A 16,690-nucleotide genomic window follows, 5' to 3' on the forward strand; every position below is an offset into this window, starting at 1 on the left:
AAAAGTGGATAATGAAAGAAGATCAAACCCTTAGGTCAAAAAACATACAGCATTTGTATTGGTAGTAGAAAGGGTACACAAACGATATTCATTTCTAAATACCATATTTTATCCACAAACTTGGTGGTGAAAATATGGTATATTTTTATGAGCACCATTTCTTCAAAAAATATAACGTATATATAAATTATTTATTTGGAAGCAGAAACAATGCCTAAGTTATGCCAAATATCTACCAAAACCATATATTCGCCAATATAGCGAAGACAACAACATTTTTTCACCATTTGGTTTCACAATTGCAGTTTGGCTCACAAATTACAGTTTAGGGTCGGTCGGACGTGGTTAACACAATATTTTTATTTTGCATTAATAAAAAATCCATACATGATAAAAAATTAAATTTCTCCTAATAACTATAATAATAACTATAGTTTGGTAACATTTTTAATGTATTTTATACCCTTAAATCTTTATATTATCATTAGAGTAATAGCTATTTAATGCATATTTAGCTGCTAGGTACATAGCTAATATATACTGCTAGTATTATTGTCAAAGTACTAATAATGTCATTGTATTACTAGGCCTCAAAGCTAGGCCTACATCTAACTTTTGGCAAAACATTTTCACAGCTAACATGTGCTATGAAAAGGAAACATGAAAATTGTTTTAAAAAATGGTCTTTGTATTAATTTCTGTATTTTGGTGTAACACAGTATTAATTAGAGTTTTCATATGTGATACCTTATTTGCTTGTGATCAAAGTATGGCATGGTTACAGCATAAATGGTACATTTTCTGATTTTAACCATTTTTTTAACAAGCTGACATGGAGCAATAATATATGTACTAATTAGTTGCTTGGAGATTTTTTCAGTGTTTCAGGGCAGGTAGGTTACGGATTTGGGACTGGGTTAAAAAAAGTGTATGTTCACTCACCTTTACATTGATTAGTATTCTTATCCAGTATTGCCTTTGTGGAATTAATTTTTCCATATCTAAAAAAAACAACAAAATACACAAAATTTACCCGTCACTGCACTGGATAGTTATAAAGAAAACTACATTAACTAGCAGATAAGACAAATCTAGATTACTTTCCAATGTTACGTTTTTGCTATAGTAGTTCCAAGATCAAACAATAATTTTGCGTCGCACCTAATTTACCTGCAAAGCAATGGTTGTATGATCTTATTTTTTACTTGCAATGTGAAAACCGGGCATATCGAGGATCTTGGTAGTTAAACTTAACTTATTATACTAAAGTATTTTTACACACTGAAATTGTTATTATAACCAGATAAATGTTACCAGCATTTAAATGAATTGTTAAAAACCAATCAGAAAAACCGTATTTATCTTAATACGAAGGAGACCTTTTTCATTTTAATTTAATTAATTTTTTTAAATTTGTTTTATCTTTATACTGGGTGACCTCTTCAGTCAAAGACTGATCTCCCAGAGGGCCCAGTTGGTGATCAGTGGCAGTGATGTACTAATACACCGGGGTAACCCCCTACTCGTCTCGAAAGATGTACTAGGTTCTTTAAAGTGCACACGAGCAAGTTGTGTACACTGGACCTACGGTTTATAGTCCTTATCCGAGAAGACTCGTTCTACCACCAGAACCATGGAGTGAGTGAGCCTCGAACCCCTGCCGATGTTATGGCTACGTGATTACGGTTCCACTGTCTTAACCGCTCGGCCACTCACTCACGCTCGGCCACTCACTCACTTAAATTGTACATTTAAAAACAATTTATGTACTTAATTGGAAAATTATGACAAAAAACAAAAGAAAATCTAATAGATATTTGTAAAACTGTATTCAGAATAAAACAAGAAATATTTCTTACAAAAAACGTCGCTCGAAATTTTAACATTAATCATTGTTCTTTTGATTAATTTATGATTAATTATTAAACTCTCTTTTCCCAGACGTTTTTTGGGTCCAGCAGCTGGGACCTATAAATTATAGTCGAGTTTACAAATTCGCAAGACTGTAAGCCTTATACTCCGCTATGAAACAGCTTATTAATGATAAGGGACATAGCAGGCTAGAGCCATGGCGCGAAAAGCTAACCTACAATACCAAACAGTGAAGTTTTTGAGAAAATTTAATGTTGACCTTTTGACCTTCATTGGTCACATGGTTTATTTTATATATACATTTTTTGATATGGATGTAATGGGATAAAATTATTATTATTACATTCCCTTTCCGATGAGACCATGGATGACAAAGTTTAGTGTGGAATGTCGGCCATTTTTAAATTTAAAAATGGTGGCTGAAGGGGTGGTCGTACAAAAATGGCACCCTAACTTTTTTGGAAATCAACAACTCAAGAATAACAAAGTTAGCAAATAAAATCTATTTTGGCACAAATATCGAGCTTGAACTTGCAAAAAATCAGGCCTAGAGGCTTAATTTTAAAAAGTGGATCGTTTTCTTTTTTTTGGGGGTTGTTTTATGTTTTGAAGTATAAGTCCAATTTCTGGGACCTCTATTTTTCAAAATGTTCTTAGCTCCACCCCAAGTCACTCATTCAATATATACAAGGCAAAGACTGGATACCAATTACCTAGCTGGGCAAAGTTTGACGCCTTGTTCTTGCATTGGGCATTCACATTCATTACAAGACAATATTACAAGTAAAAGATTAGAAATTTTATATCCCACCTTTAATGTTGAAAACTCCCTCCTTACAAATTAAGTAAACAAGGGGAAATTTTTTTTTACTAGCAAGTTAGGGTTATTTTCAACAGACTAATCACAGTCAATTTTTTTCTCCATGTCTGTGGTTAACACTACGGGCAGTCATTAAGGCAGCATGCAACCAATATGCAACAAGGAAACACAGAAACATGAAACTTTTCTGTGGCGCAAAAATTTGATTGATTAGTCATCAACTCCGAGTATTGTTCAACTTGTATGACATCTCTACATAACCGATCTAAAATATATTGCACTTGATTTAGATTAATTTCCTCATTTTCGAGTTGTTTCAAGTTGCAAGGCGCTAAATTCTGTTTCCAAAGTTAGTTACAATTCTCGCTTCCATGATTATTTTTTTAACCCGGCCCCCAGAGTGATTTCAGTCATGTCGTTTTAAAATACTATGCTGCCCTCAACGTTTAAATTTAGTTAGACTGTACGCAAATTTGTCTTTACGTCAATTTTTGTCCTTTCGGCAATTTAACCATACAGCAATTTGTTCTTTCATCAATTTGTTCATACGGCAATGTGTGTGTCCGTATGGTGATTAGTGTGTTATAATAATTAAAAGGCAGAAATATGACCAATAATACTAATATAGTAGTTTTGGTCTGAAGAGGAAGCAATTACATGCAGCTGTAACACAAGCCTAGGCCCTATATAGCAGTCTCATAATTTGCATCGATCAGGTCCTGTAAATAGATTCTCTAATATAGTGTAGGCAATACATTACCACAGGACAATTAGCATGGAGTGGTGTCTATATGTAGGTGAACAAAAAAATAGTTTATGCAGGGTAAATAATTGACACAACAGCAGCAGCAACCAATGGCATTGTCGCCACTGCCGCCATTTTGATTTTTTACTAAAAATGTATTACGGAAATCTTTTTGGGTCTTTCACTGTAACCTTTTCACAACCGTAAAATTACAGCAATATTATCTTCTATCTAGCCTGGCCTGCTTACTGCGATATAGCCTCAATGAAATACTCATTAGTTACCCACAACACAGTTTGTGAAGTTTGTGCAACTGAGTTCAGGTCATGTTTCTCAGCGCTGACCAGTGGGTTGAGTTGAGGAGGTGCTTTCAGGATATAGCTGATGATCAAGACCAGAATCAATTTGGGGCATTGCAACGGTTTTTAAGCTTTGCTCTTTTTTGTATGTAACCAAGGCAAGGGAAAATATGTATTTTTCTACAAATATATTAATTCTACAATGAAGAAATGAAGTTAAACGTCTTACTGTAACTGCTGAACCATTGAAAGATTGATTCTTGCTTTTACTTACATATAGCACATTGTGTGAAGATCTTGGTCAGTTGTGTTAGGTAATAAGCCCCTTATATAAAGATTGGTTTTACTAAGTTGATCTCCATGCAGTGAGTGTGGTGAGTTCTGTGACCCTGATCCGGTACTGATGGTACTGGGACTTGGAGGGGGCATGCTTCTTAGTTGAGGGTTAAACTGTAAAACAAAATATAAAATAATCCACATCTTAGTAAAAATCTAGCAAGAGTTGTTCATTGAAAAAAAAACAGAATTCAAAGGAAATACAAGTACATAAGCAAAGTATATTTGTTCACAATTTAATTAATTAAAAAGAAGCCCATAAATTGAACTACAGTACTTTAGTTTATCTGTATAGTTTTAGCTCATACAATTTGACATGGTACAATAATATCATTAATATGGATATATTGTGAGGTGCGGATTTAGACCTTAGCATGTGCAAAAGTCAGCTAAGTAAATTTTGTTTAAAGTAAAAAATAATAAAACATGATTTCAAACACAATGCCAACCAAGTCTTTATTCTTATTTTGCGACATATATAAGATTACAGTTACTGTATGTCATGAGTTGATACAGACACGTTATGTTATTTATAGACACGCACGCTGATCGAGAACAGTCGAAAGTGTAGGTGGCATGCAGCAGTTAGCAACAACTCTTGCTGGTTAGAAATTGGCTGGTGTGTATGCTTAAAGAATTGCTCGAGCAAAAAATCCTGTTCCCTGCCGGTCCTCGCAAACATAGGAGCACAAGCACTTGCAACAATCCGCTGGTGGTTTGCAAAGATAGTTAACAAGCACTTGCATTAATATGCCGGGGGTATCAAACAAGCTCTGACACTAGTTCGCTAATGCTTCACAAATATAGGTAACAAGCACTGTCACTAATCCAACGGTGCTCACAAAGATAGCTAACAAGCTCTGGCACTAATCCACCGGTTCTCGCAAAGATAGGTAACAAGCTCTGGCACTAATCCACCGGTTCTCGCAAAGAAAGGTAACAAGCTCTGGCACTAATCCACCGGTTCTCGCAAAGATAGGTAACAAGCTCTGGCACTAATCCACCGGTGCTCGCTGGAAATCGTGTAAGGACTCTGACTAACAAGTTTTATAAAAAAAATAAAGCTCATACAACCTAATGAAACAAGCAAGCACTACACTGCCGTACTTTGAGAAAAGGGCTTACTACAAAAAGCTACCTTTGAGTAATTGACCAAAACATGTTTTTGTTCTTTATTACAAAAGTTCAGATAGATATTTATTTTCAAATGAATATATTTCAAAAGTACATTATTAAAACATTTCTGACATAATTTTCCATTATTATTTTTTTATTTTTGGGGGTCAAATTGCAGATAAAGCCTTTTCTTAAATTATTTGTTCTTAAAAATGACGGGAAATACTTTAAAAACAGGGCACTTTTGCAGTTATTTTGTTTGCTTTTTTCTGAAAATTTACCAAAACATTTAGTAACTTTAGTTAAAATAAATTATAACTGTAATTTAAATCAGGTAATTTGTAAAAAATTTTCAAAATATATGAAAAAGGCTTTTCTCCTAAGAGCAATAATCTGCCTCATTATATATTCATCATACTGTTATAAGATTGGTCAATTACTGTAGTTGAGGCCTTTTGTCAAATTATTTCTATAGGTGTTTGTATATAAGCCCCAAAAAATAATAATTATTATCATATTTATAGACATATTTTGGGATAACTGGTCAATTCAAGTGATATAGAGTATACCCCCAAGAGTCAAATAAGGATAAAAATCTCAATTTCGAAAAAAATGTAGTTAAGCCCTTTCCTCAAAATATGGCAGTACAGTACTCATAGACTCTAAAAAACAAGCAAATATTTGCACAATTTTAAGAAAGAAATTTTGGAATGATCTTTGAAATGGTAATGAATATAGTCAAGGAAACAAATTAAATAGCGCCTTTGGGCTTCTGTACTATTCTTTAGCTTTTCTTTTTCAACCAGGGCTTTCAATTTCAGTGATACAGCTGGTGTTTTCTATTATCTGCATATCAAGCAGAAGGTTCCGGGTTCGAGTCTTGGTTGGGGGACTTTTTCTCATTTTCACGGATTTCCTCATCTTTATCGTTTCAAATTAATTAATTAATTAAATTTCAGTATATCACCGGGTGGTTTAGAATTTATTCTGTGCCTGTGATGTATACAGTATATATAACTTTAAAAACATTCAACCAGGTCATTTCTTGTCTTAAATGTGTGTTCTAAGGTTAAAGTTCCATTCCCTACATCTTTTAGATCTAATTTAAGGTCACAAACTACATTTAATAAAGAAAAAAATACTATATGGACCATATTGTGATAACTTTTTTCTTTTAAACGGTTAAAAATGTGAAAAATAAGTCGATTCTAATAATATAAGCGCACCTGCTATAAATTGCTATTTGAATTTTTCTTCTGTGATTTACCAACTTTTTCGATCGATTTCGAAAGCAAAACAAATGGAAGAACCATAACTTTTCAAAGGAAATACTGGGTCTTCTGCAATCTAACAACGCCAGACTAGGCCTATACTGTAGCTAGGTAGGCCTAGAAGGAGGATGAAGTTGCAATCATATTTACTTCTTTCTAATTAGGATTACACCACCAGAAAACATACATTGTTACCACCACAAATCAAGACATTCAACTGAACAACGGGAGACTGCAAGAATATTCAACTGTTTTCCAGTCAGAAATGATGTACTTTGGAAGCTTTTATAAAACATGACAATTTTTTGGACAAATAACTGACATAATGATATTAATCAATAAAACTAGATTTATTTTGTCACTATGATAAGTTATAGGTCAAGTGCATTGACTAATTGACTTAAATAAAGATAATTAATTTTTATATTTATAATATATAATGCAAATACAATGTATTCTGCTAAAAAAAGAAAGACAATTATTACAACAACTAGACAAAACCAGGATAGGCCTATAGCTAGCTTACAATGTCTGTATGTTACTGATGTTTACACGCTACTGTACTGTAGGTCTACAAAGCTAAGCCTAGATAGGCTAGGCATAAAGACCGTCCATGAGATGACATTCAACGCAAACTTTACATTATTTTTCTCTTTTTATCGTAATTAACCATAAAATGTACAGACATGACAAGACATGTCCTGGTTTAATGTTTTTAAAGTAATATATATGCATTATATTAACAAACGTCGACAATTGCAGGCAATGTGGCTTTAAATTTGTCTATAAGTTCATTTAAAAGTAAACTTTCTTTTACAATGTCAAAAATGGCTGCAATTGATCAACTTCTTTTAGATGTTGCAATCAACTTCTTTTAGATGTTGTAATTGTAGATTGAATTATTTATGATTTTATTCAAAATAATACAATTTAACATTTTACTCAATACATTTATAGCAGCAGCATTAATTGATAATAATTAATTTGCATTAATTGAATCTTACAGTTATTAGAATGTATCAGTACCTTTCATCGGGGATGGTGGAAGCTGCCTTAACTGTGTCTACAGCCCTGGACTTTTTGGGCAACCTCCTTAAAATAGTGCTGCAAATGTTTAGTACCTGTTTGGTCTTTCCTTTCAAATTGTTTGTTTTGTTATTGGCAAAAATTTATATAAAAATAAAAAAATAACTCTTTGATTTTTCCACTTGACCCTATGCTACTGTATTTATTATACTATTACTACAAAATATCAAAACGTTCTGTGTATTTAAGGTAGATAACCTGACAGTACACTTTCTAATCAAATTTGAACAAGTGCAGTGTCAATAGTTTTGTTACCTTTTTCAACATAATATTCTAATAAACTTCCCAATAAATTGATATTAAGAATGTACTAGAAAGCCTGTCAAGAAACTCCTTCCTTGTCTAATGTAATAAAATTTAAAAATTCTGGAAACATGTAGCTAAATTGCAATTGATAGCCTATGATTGACTCCATAAAAACTTTCAAATTATAGGTCATCATAATAATCGGACAATTGGTTGATTTTATCTTTTTTCTATTGACTTTTTTAAGCAGGATTTGCTATTGTTTTCATTTTAAAGACACTAGACCTACATTTTTTTACCTAATTTCAGGTCACACACTACATTTTATGTAAAAATAAATACTATATGGACCTATTGTGATATTTTTTTTTTATTTATTCAATTTCTGCCATGCATACAATACAAAGGAAAAGACAAACCGAAATATAAAAGGCAAGGAAAGACCAAACCCCTATACTAATTGGTCAACCCAGAACAGTGCACAGAAATAAACAAAATAATTGCATTATAATAATTGAAGCATCTTCAAGAAAGCAACCAACTACAATTTTTTTTTCATTTTCAACATTAAAATTATTTTCTAAAATTAAATAAGTATTTAGATAATTTTTTAAAGAATGTGTAAAATAAGTCGATTCTAATAAATTTAGCAGCCCGCTATAAATCCCAACATGCATCGCATGAGGATCAGTATTTTCATATTGTGATTTAATACAACCACTGATCACGTGAAAGGGTAAACAAATAAAAGAACCATAACTTTTCAGCAATAAATACCTGGTCTTCCCCAATTTTTATTAATGGATTCTGCCAAAAAAGGATGACTATTGATTCAGCAATGAGACAACGCTCTTTACCGACTAGGCCTACAAAACTAAGCCTAACTAAGCTAAGCCTAGAAATGTCCACAAGAAAACTTCGACGTGAGCGAGTAGTGCATTGTTTTTTTTCTTTTTATCAACCTTTATTAACCTTATAACCACATTTTTAACAAGAAATGGCCTGGTTTAATTTTTTATTTGCATTATTTTTACAAAACATCACAAATTCCAGGTGTCTTTATGCAGGGTACATTTGATGCTAATTTCTCAAAAGTTTACTTGCAAACTTTGCATATGTTAAATTATTGAATCATTGATTGTAAATGTATTTCTTGTAGAAGGAAGAAATCCAAGAGAAAAATTGTAACAGTCAAAATAAGATGTTAAATCAATAATTCAAGATGTAGGCCTACAAATTATTCACAATGGCAAGACTAGCTTTTAACAACATTTTAATGGTAATTAATTCAATAATACAGTTAGTTTTTGGAGGATAGTTGATGCTTTAATACCTTTTACCCAGGTTGTACTTGTTTATGTCCAATTCGGGCCCAGGATGGATTAATATTTAAATTGTTATAAACAATAATACATTTTTTAATGCTTGGTTTTGTTTCATTTTCACAATTGTTTTAAAATATAGGGCCTAAAATGTTGCAGAAATTTATCATATTTTGCCATGTGAAGAATGTAAACAAATTTTACGATTTTAAAGTAATTTATATCAACATTGGAAATATCAATAAAATGTGTTGTTAGAGGGTATTTCTAAACCCTGTAAACCTAAAAAAAACCCAGCAAACCCCATTGAACCAATATAATGTGATTGAATCATGTAGTGTACAACTTGGTATATCAGTTTTTTTTATTTATCCTTTTCTTAGCACTATTTTGTCCATCAATTATCATGATATCAGTTTCATCTACTATTAGTCAATTTTTCAAAGTTTATTCCTTATGGCCGGGAATCGATGTGGTTATGTTTTCACGGTGCGCAATCAAAATTTATGCGGTCTATGCGCGATTTAACGAAATCACGTTTGTAATCATAACCTTCACAAGTATGAATCACAAGTAAACAAAATTTGGTACTCCTAAATTTCAGGTCATACACTACAGTATTTCATCTTATGGCAAAACAATTACGTGCATAAATTTATATAACGCATGCAAATGCACACTTAAAATTTTCAAAATTGTCCAAATTTATTTTTGATGAAATTTGGAGTACATTTCAGGCAAAAAATTGCCATGAGTGCGCAGATTTTTTTACCCGCACTGCGTATTAAACATTAATGTCCGATTTCTGTTTTCCAACCTTTCTTTAATAATAATATCATCATATTTTATTCACTTTTCAACTCGAAATTGCATTATACGAGCATGTCAAATGTGACAGGCTAGGCACGTGTAAGTTAACAAAATGGGGAAAATATACTAAAATTAATATAGATCGTCAGAATGCTTGAGAACACCTATTTTTCATTTCATTTTCTTGAAGTGTATGTATCATATGTATGATTTATTATGAAATTAAGAGAACAAAAGTTGATTAAGGCATCATTAATTGCATATTAAATTTTTCTTAATTAATTTCGACAATCAAACAATGACATTTTCTTAGGCCGAAATAACAAACTTAACATTAACTTTCTTCCTTAAAATGTTCATATATCAAAGTTAAAAGTATATAGTTTGACAGTGCATCATTCTTTAACAATTTTTAAAGATGTCATCATAGTAAAAAATTATAATTCATTGCAGTATGTGATAATCTATCTTCATTAAAGTGGTTACTGCATAGTAAATACACCGAGGAATCTTTCTACAACTTTTAGTCAGTTGTGTGTGGCTCAGTGGTCTGTGCTCGTGTCTATGACCCCATTTACACTTCAGCTTTTAGCGAGCCCGAGGCCGGCTCCGAGCCAAAAGTGCCCAAGTGTAAACACTCTGGGAACAACCGAGCCGGCCTCGAGCCGGCTCAATTTTGAGCCTAGTCTGGAGTAGGCTTCGGGCCGGCAATTGCGGGCTTCGGGCCGGCACTTCGTATAGTGTAAACACTCGCGGTCATAAAATGAACGTTCTGGGTCAACCATAGTTTAAAGTTTACGAAACTTATTGCTGATGAACGGGAATTCTTCATTGAAATTAAATTGGTGAAGATGTATACGCCTTTTTCACGAAATGGAAGATATCTTCGATCGATAACAAACAATGCCGTGCAACAAAGCGTAACCAACAGGAATAACATAGCGTTTTCAGGGGATTTCAGGACACCATGCAACACCTATGCTTATACACTGTGGTGTTTTTTTTCGATGGCCTTTAAGAAGTGAAAACAAATTTTCTAATTTGTTTCAATCACACAGTTATGTAGGCTAATCTTTAAAGAAAAATTTTGCCCATACGGCTGTCCGTTGAAGAGTTACGAATTAACGGAGTAACTTGTCCTCAGAAAATAGGCTGAAAACGCTATGTTATTTCTGTTGGTTACGCTTCGTTGCATGGCATTGTTTGTCATCGATCGAAAATGTCTTCCGTTTTGCGAAAAAAGCGTATTGATCTACTACTATTCTTCAGAAAACGAGACGCAAACATTAGTAGTAAAGCAATAATACAATTGTTTTGATCCATATTAAATACCGTTATTTGATTCTTTTTTGGCTAAATTTCGATAGGCCTAGGCCTAGTGTAGATCGACAACGTTTAATAATATTAACTTTTTAAGAGGGTTGGTGGGTGCACATGAGTGGATATGACGTGAATATAGCGAAATCGTATCATCGAGCACACTTCCGTGAGAGCAAGTGTAAACACAATAGTAGAGGCCCGAGGCCGGCTTTTTGGGTAAGTGTAAACACATTGCGGGCTTCAGGCCGACTTGGGGCCGGCTAAGAAATCGTCGATGAAATGTAAATGGGGTCTATGGCATTCAAGGTACCGAGATCACCTTGGGAAACATCCGTATTGTTTGTTCAATTTTATTTCTTAGTGTATAGATTATACACATGATTTATAATGAAATCTAAATATAAAGTAACTTCTGTCTTTATTATTATGTAACAAATGTGGTTTATGACATTATTATACGCAGACGGATCTTTGATCGGATTATGATACCGGCTATTGTATTTGCGTTATTGCAAGATCCTATCATACATTATAAATAATTAAAGAATCTGAGAAAATCAATCATCAATATATCTTTTAAAAATCAATTATCTTTATTTAAATCAATGCATATATAACTTATAATTCGTCATAGTGACGAATTAAATCTAGTTAAAATTGTAATTGTCAACAAATTTGAATAACGTGGGTCACTTATTTTTATCTCTACAGTAAATTTCAATCTGTTATAGCTCCTCAGAATGAAAAGTGATACTCTGGAACGTGCTCTGGAAGCTGTTTAATTGTAGATATGAATTGATGTCACTATATGACCAGATAAATTTGAAAAGTTAGATTTTCATCTTTTGTATGATTGTTCACATTGAAAAGAGCACGCATCTCTAATCAACATATCCACATTTCTTTAACTTGTTAATACATTGTTGGTCAGATTATTTTCTTCCGAAATCGCTATCTTCATGTTTTATTTTGATGACGTCATCATGTAAAAGGCAGGTCCTGTCACACCAAAATCAGTCCGGGCCAAAATCGGTCAGGCGGACCAGTTTTGGCTGCCAAAATCAGTCCGGGGGACCATTTATGGCTGCCAAAACGGAACCTGTCCGGCCGGACCAATTTTGGCCGCCAAAACTGGTCCGGCCTGGATAAAATCGGTCCGGGCAGTAGGACTGTTTTTGGCCACCAAATATGGTCCGATCTTGCAAATATATGGTGCGCAAAATGAGTCATAATGTATATATCATTTAAAAAGGCCATGATTAGTCATTATATTGAAAACTACGGGGTTTTATTTGTTATTTTAATATTATAAATTAAGACTGTATTTTTTATCATCATTATTACTATTAGTAGTAACTCATCAATAATTAGTAGGCCTACTAATTTTTAGGTTTTTTGTGTACAATTAATTCTCTGCCTGTTTTGAATCCATTTTGTTCTTTTGTTTTTTTAACATCTTCGTTTCCCCATGATGTTAAAAACAATTTAATTTATTACTAATTTATGGTTAATCAATCAATATCAATTCAGTACAATCATTATAAAACAATTATCCAATATTGATTAGGCTGAGGAAGGAAAAAGGCCTCAATCATAAAATAAAATCTGGCTGGCAATATCAGCGTCTCATACCCGTTCATGTGAGTGTGTGGCAGGCTGAAATATGAGTGAACACCTACTGTAAGTCATGTTTTTAGATAAAATACATTTATTTATAGTATTTATCCGACAAGATAACTTACTTATATATATCATGGGATATTTTTCTAGGCATAAACAACTTAAAACAGCATCATAGGCCTAGTAATTCGGACCGATTTTGGCAGTGGCGGACTGCTTTTGGCCACAACTTTAGAGCCAAAACTGGTCCGGCCGGACCGATTTTGGCCCCGGACCATATTTGTCGTGACAGTCCCATAATTTCACCTATACTATAACATAAATGCTGTATGTATGTATACAGATACTTTGTATTTATATACTACAGTATATGACACAAAATAGACAGAATTCAACACTTTCAACAACAACATATTCTTCAGGTCATAATAATGACATAATCTTCTGTGCACAATATTTAAATGTATGACATGCATGTAGAGTTTGCTGTGTGGATAACTAACTCATCAAAGTGACGAGTTCAAATCTAGTTACCGGTAATAAAGAGTGTTGTAATTATTTTAGTATACAGTTCAAGGGCTATATTGTCTATAGATTAGTAAATAATTAAAAGAACTCTTTGTACATTCTTGATTTATCAGCTGACAATTACTGTACAACAAATATGTGGGCAGTTTTGTTGAAAGCCTTTGAAATATAAAGTGAAAGAATGTCTTTTCATTGCAAGAAATCTATTCATCTATTGTATCTTTTGGCCAAGTAAACCACCAACTGTGTGGTATGAAAATCCTTTTATTCGATAACCACAAGATATGAGAAATATTACAAAAGCCAAAATGGAAAGGAGGTTAACTATAAATAAGAAACACATTTCTCATAATCATAAGCATACTCTACCTGTTAATTACTCTGTTGGGAGTACTTAATAATAATATAATATTTAAATATTTATATAGCGCCAAATCAAATCCTGAAAGTTGCTAAATGAGTTTTTAAATACATTTTAAATTAATAAAAAATGGGTGAACATTTTAGGTGGGAGTTTGTTTTAAAGAGGGAGTAATAGTGGGCATATATACAGATAAACTTTATTCCATCCTTCATAGGAAATTCACAAGGTCACAGTTCAAGAATACAATAAAGATGACAATTTTCATTATAAAATCATATGCCAGTAGTATAGAAACAAGTAAGGAAAAATGAAATGAGTATTCCTTTTATTGATATTTGTATTTGGCCTATGTTAAGCTTGCTCATTTATGAATGTTAACTCTCGCCTACAAACAAACGTATTTGTATATATGCTATGTACATTATGGATTATAAATAAATGAATATACAGCTTACATTAAGCTGGTTTAGTGGTTGATATGCCAATTCAATCATAATAACAGTTTCACAACAGAGAAGTGACCTCGATTCAAGTTGACATGTGTAATTGTTCTTTTCTATCCTGCTGTCAATTTATTAAATAATAATTTTATAATCACATGAACAGCCCCATGCTAAACCCCATGTTATGTCTAAAATAATTAAATATTTCACCAGATGATATTCAAGATTAACATCAAAGTCATAAATAAATTACTGTATGTTTTCTCAATTTTCATAGCTATAAAATACCATTCTGTAGAAAGTATAATCAATTTTAATACAGTCTTCTATTGGAGTGACAGAAATTGTAATAGTCATACTTTTCAGTTTCTAACTGCTAAATATCATTATATACTTAACAAGAAATATTTCTTGCAAAAAACGCCCGCTTAACTTGATTAAAAACAGTTTTAATTATTGTTTTTTCTTCAAAAATAATGATTTATTATCAATTATTTTTGTTTAATAATCAGTAGAAAACATTTAGTGTAAATATAGTTTGGCCTACTGTACAGAACTAAAATATAATCATAATCAACTAAACTATAGTAATTTACATATTTCAGGGTTGGGGCATTACTCCCTAAGATCAAAATGACCTGGCCCACATACAGTACAGCTAAAAATTACTGCAACATACGGTAACCAACGTTCCAGCTTGGGAGCTGAAAAACTGGGTATTTGGAAACTTGGACTGGGCATACATACGTCTGGGAGAAGATAATCTACAGTATGCTTTGTAAGTGAGGGTTGCCTATACTCACAAGTTGATCTACAGTAGGTCAAAAGGTGGTCAATAATCGCTATTTGTGTTGCAGCTAAAAACTGCTCTGCAATAATCGGTTAACACACGCAATGGAGTGTTTTTAATCAGTTATTTTTTATCGGTTATGTCATTTTGCACCGTTGCTACTAAAAAATAATCGATTAAAAAATAATCGGTTAATAATCGTTTATTCCTGCTCAGCAGAAATAGATCCTACGATCAATAAACATTGTTTTCTTTTGGCTGTCAATTTATCATTGTCAAAACAATCCTCATTTTTGGCGAATGTTGTGTTTAGATGAAAAATTGTTTGATAGTGAGTAAGGGCCTGTTTCTAAAAAGAACGGTTTTTTGGAAACCGGTCTCGGCTGTTGTTTATAAATAAAGATCGCGTTGCAGCCCAATTTTTACTCCAATAAAACCGGTTCCGTCCATGTGCGTTCGTTATGAATGACGTCATTATATACACCACAATGCAGTTCGTTAGGCGGAAGCGTGATTGGATCGAGGTCATGTTTACTTTTTTTCGTATAGCGCGATCCCCAAGAAATAGCATCCATTTCATCATAAAAGGGGGAATTATTACCTGAAACATTATTGTGGTCCTTGGTTAAAGTATAGGTACGTCGCACCCTCTGATATTGTCAAGTTGAACTCGTCTAGCTTTCACACGCTTTACAATATTCTTAAAAACATGTAGGCCTAGGCCTACGTGAGTCTTTCTTCCGACTCCCGACAAGTCCCCTCATCTTCTTCCCTTCACATATTTTTTACGAACCTCGTAATGGCATCGGTCAACATTTTTTAGTTAAATAAAATACTCACTATCTAGAGAAATAAAAATGACTTAGGCCTAGGTCCTATCGCGCGGGTTTGACTGCGAGTTGACCGCAATCGTCCCAGTGCAGCAGACTGCAGAGTTCAGTTTTTGGGGTCAAATTGAGACCGCGATTGTGTTGCAGCTAAAAATTGCTCCGAGGAAACCGGTTTCAGAACGGTTCTTTGCGATCGAGACCGCAATCAATTGGGGTTTTTGAAACCGTTTTTAAGATCGGTTCTTTTTTGTGGGGACCCATTTCTGCTGGCAAGAAAAAACGGTTCTTGAAAAGAACGGTATTCAAAACCGTATTCTCTGCTCTATAGAAACAGGCCCTAAGTTTGTCAGAAATTATGAATTTTGTTTACTGTGGGAAAAGTCTCTAACCGGAATATGTACAGTTTAGGACTGCATTTATTTCAGATATTTACATTACACAACATATTTACTGTACTTATACTGATTGTTAAAAAAATATAATTGATTACAAATCATTATTTCCTATATTTTTAAATAGAATATCAATTAAAAAGCATCAACAATTAAATTAAAACTGTTAAATGACAGGAACACTGCTAAAATCTTAAAGATGTCAAATGCAGTCTTGTCAATTGATTTCACTAATAATTGTGTACTAATTGTTTAATAATTGAGTTTTAATTCTACAGTATTCTTTTTTTAGCTATAATTAACTTTCTTCTTTCAGCATTATATGTCTCTAGATAAGGAAAACACCAACATACCAGTTCTGATTTGGGAATAGTAGTAGGCTATTTCTAACAAAATAAGACAGTTTATCATTTCTTCTCTAGTAAACCTAATACAGTACATTAACATTTACTGGTATTAATCTAATTAATCAAACAATAA

General features: G+C 32.9%; 1 protein-coding gene across 7 annotated transcripts in view; it reads right to left on the reverse strand.

The window, feature by feature from the left end:
- Positions 1–16,690, reverse strand: part of LOC140063598 (RNA-binding motif, single-stranded-interacting protein 3-like) — a 199,200-nt gene that overhangs the window by 27,055 nt on the left and 155,455 nt on the right. For all 7 annotated transcript variants that reach the window (XM_072110010.1, XM_072110003.1, XM_072110004.1 and 4 more), the window contains 2 exons: positions 4,011–4,186; positions 943–1,001 (listed from right to left, as the gene is read on the reverse strand). In XM_072110010.1, the coding sequence (XP_071966111.1) occupies positions 943–1,001; positions 4,011–4,186 (235 nt within the window). The remainder of the gene's footprint in view (positions 1–942; positions 1,002–4,010; positions 4,187–16,690) is intronic.

This window comes from Antedon mediterranea, chromosome 1 (genome assembly GCF_964355755.1).
Source record: "Antedon mediterranea chromosome 1, ecAntMedi1.1, whole genome shotgun sequence".
Taxonomy (NCBI): domain Eukaryota; kingdom Metazoa; phylum Echinodermata; class Crinoidea; order Comatulida; family Antedonidae; genus Antedon; species Antedon mediterranea.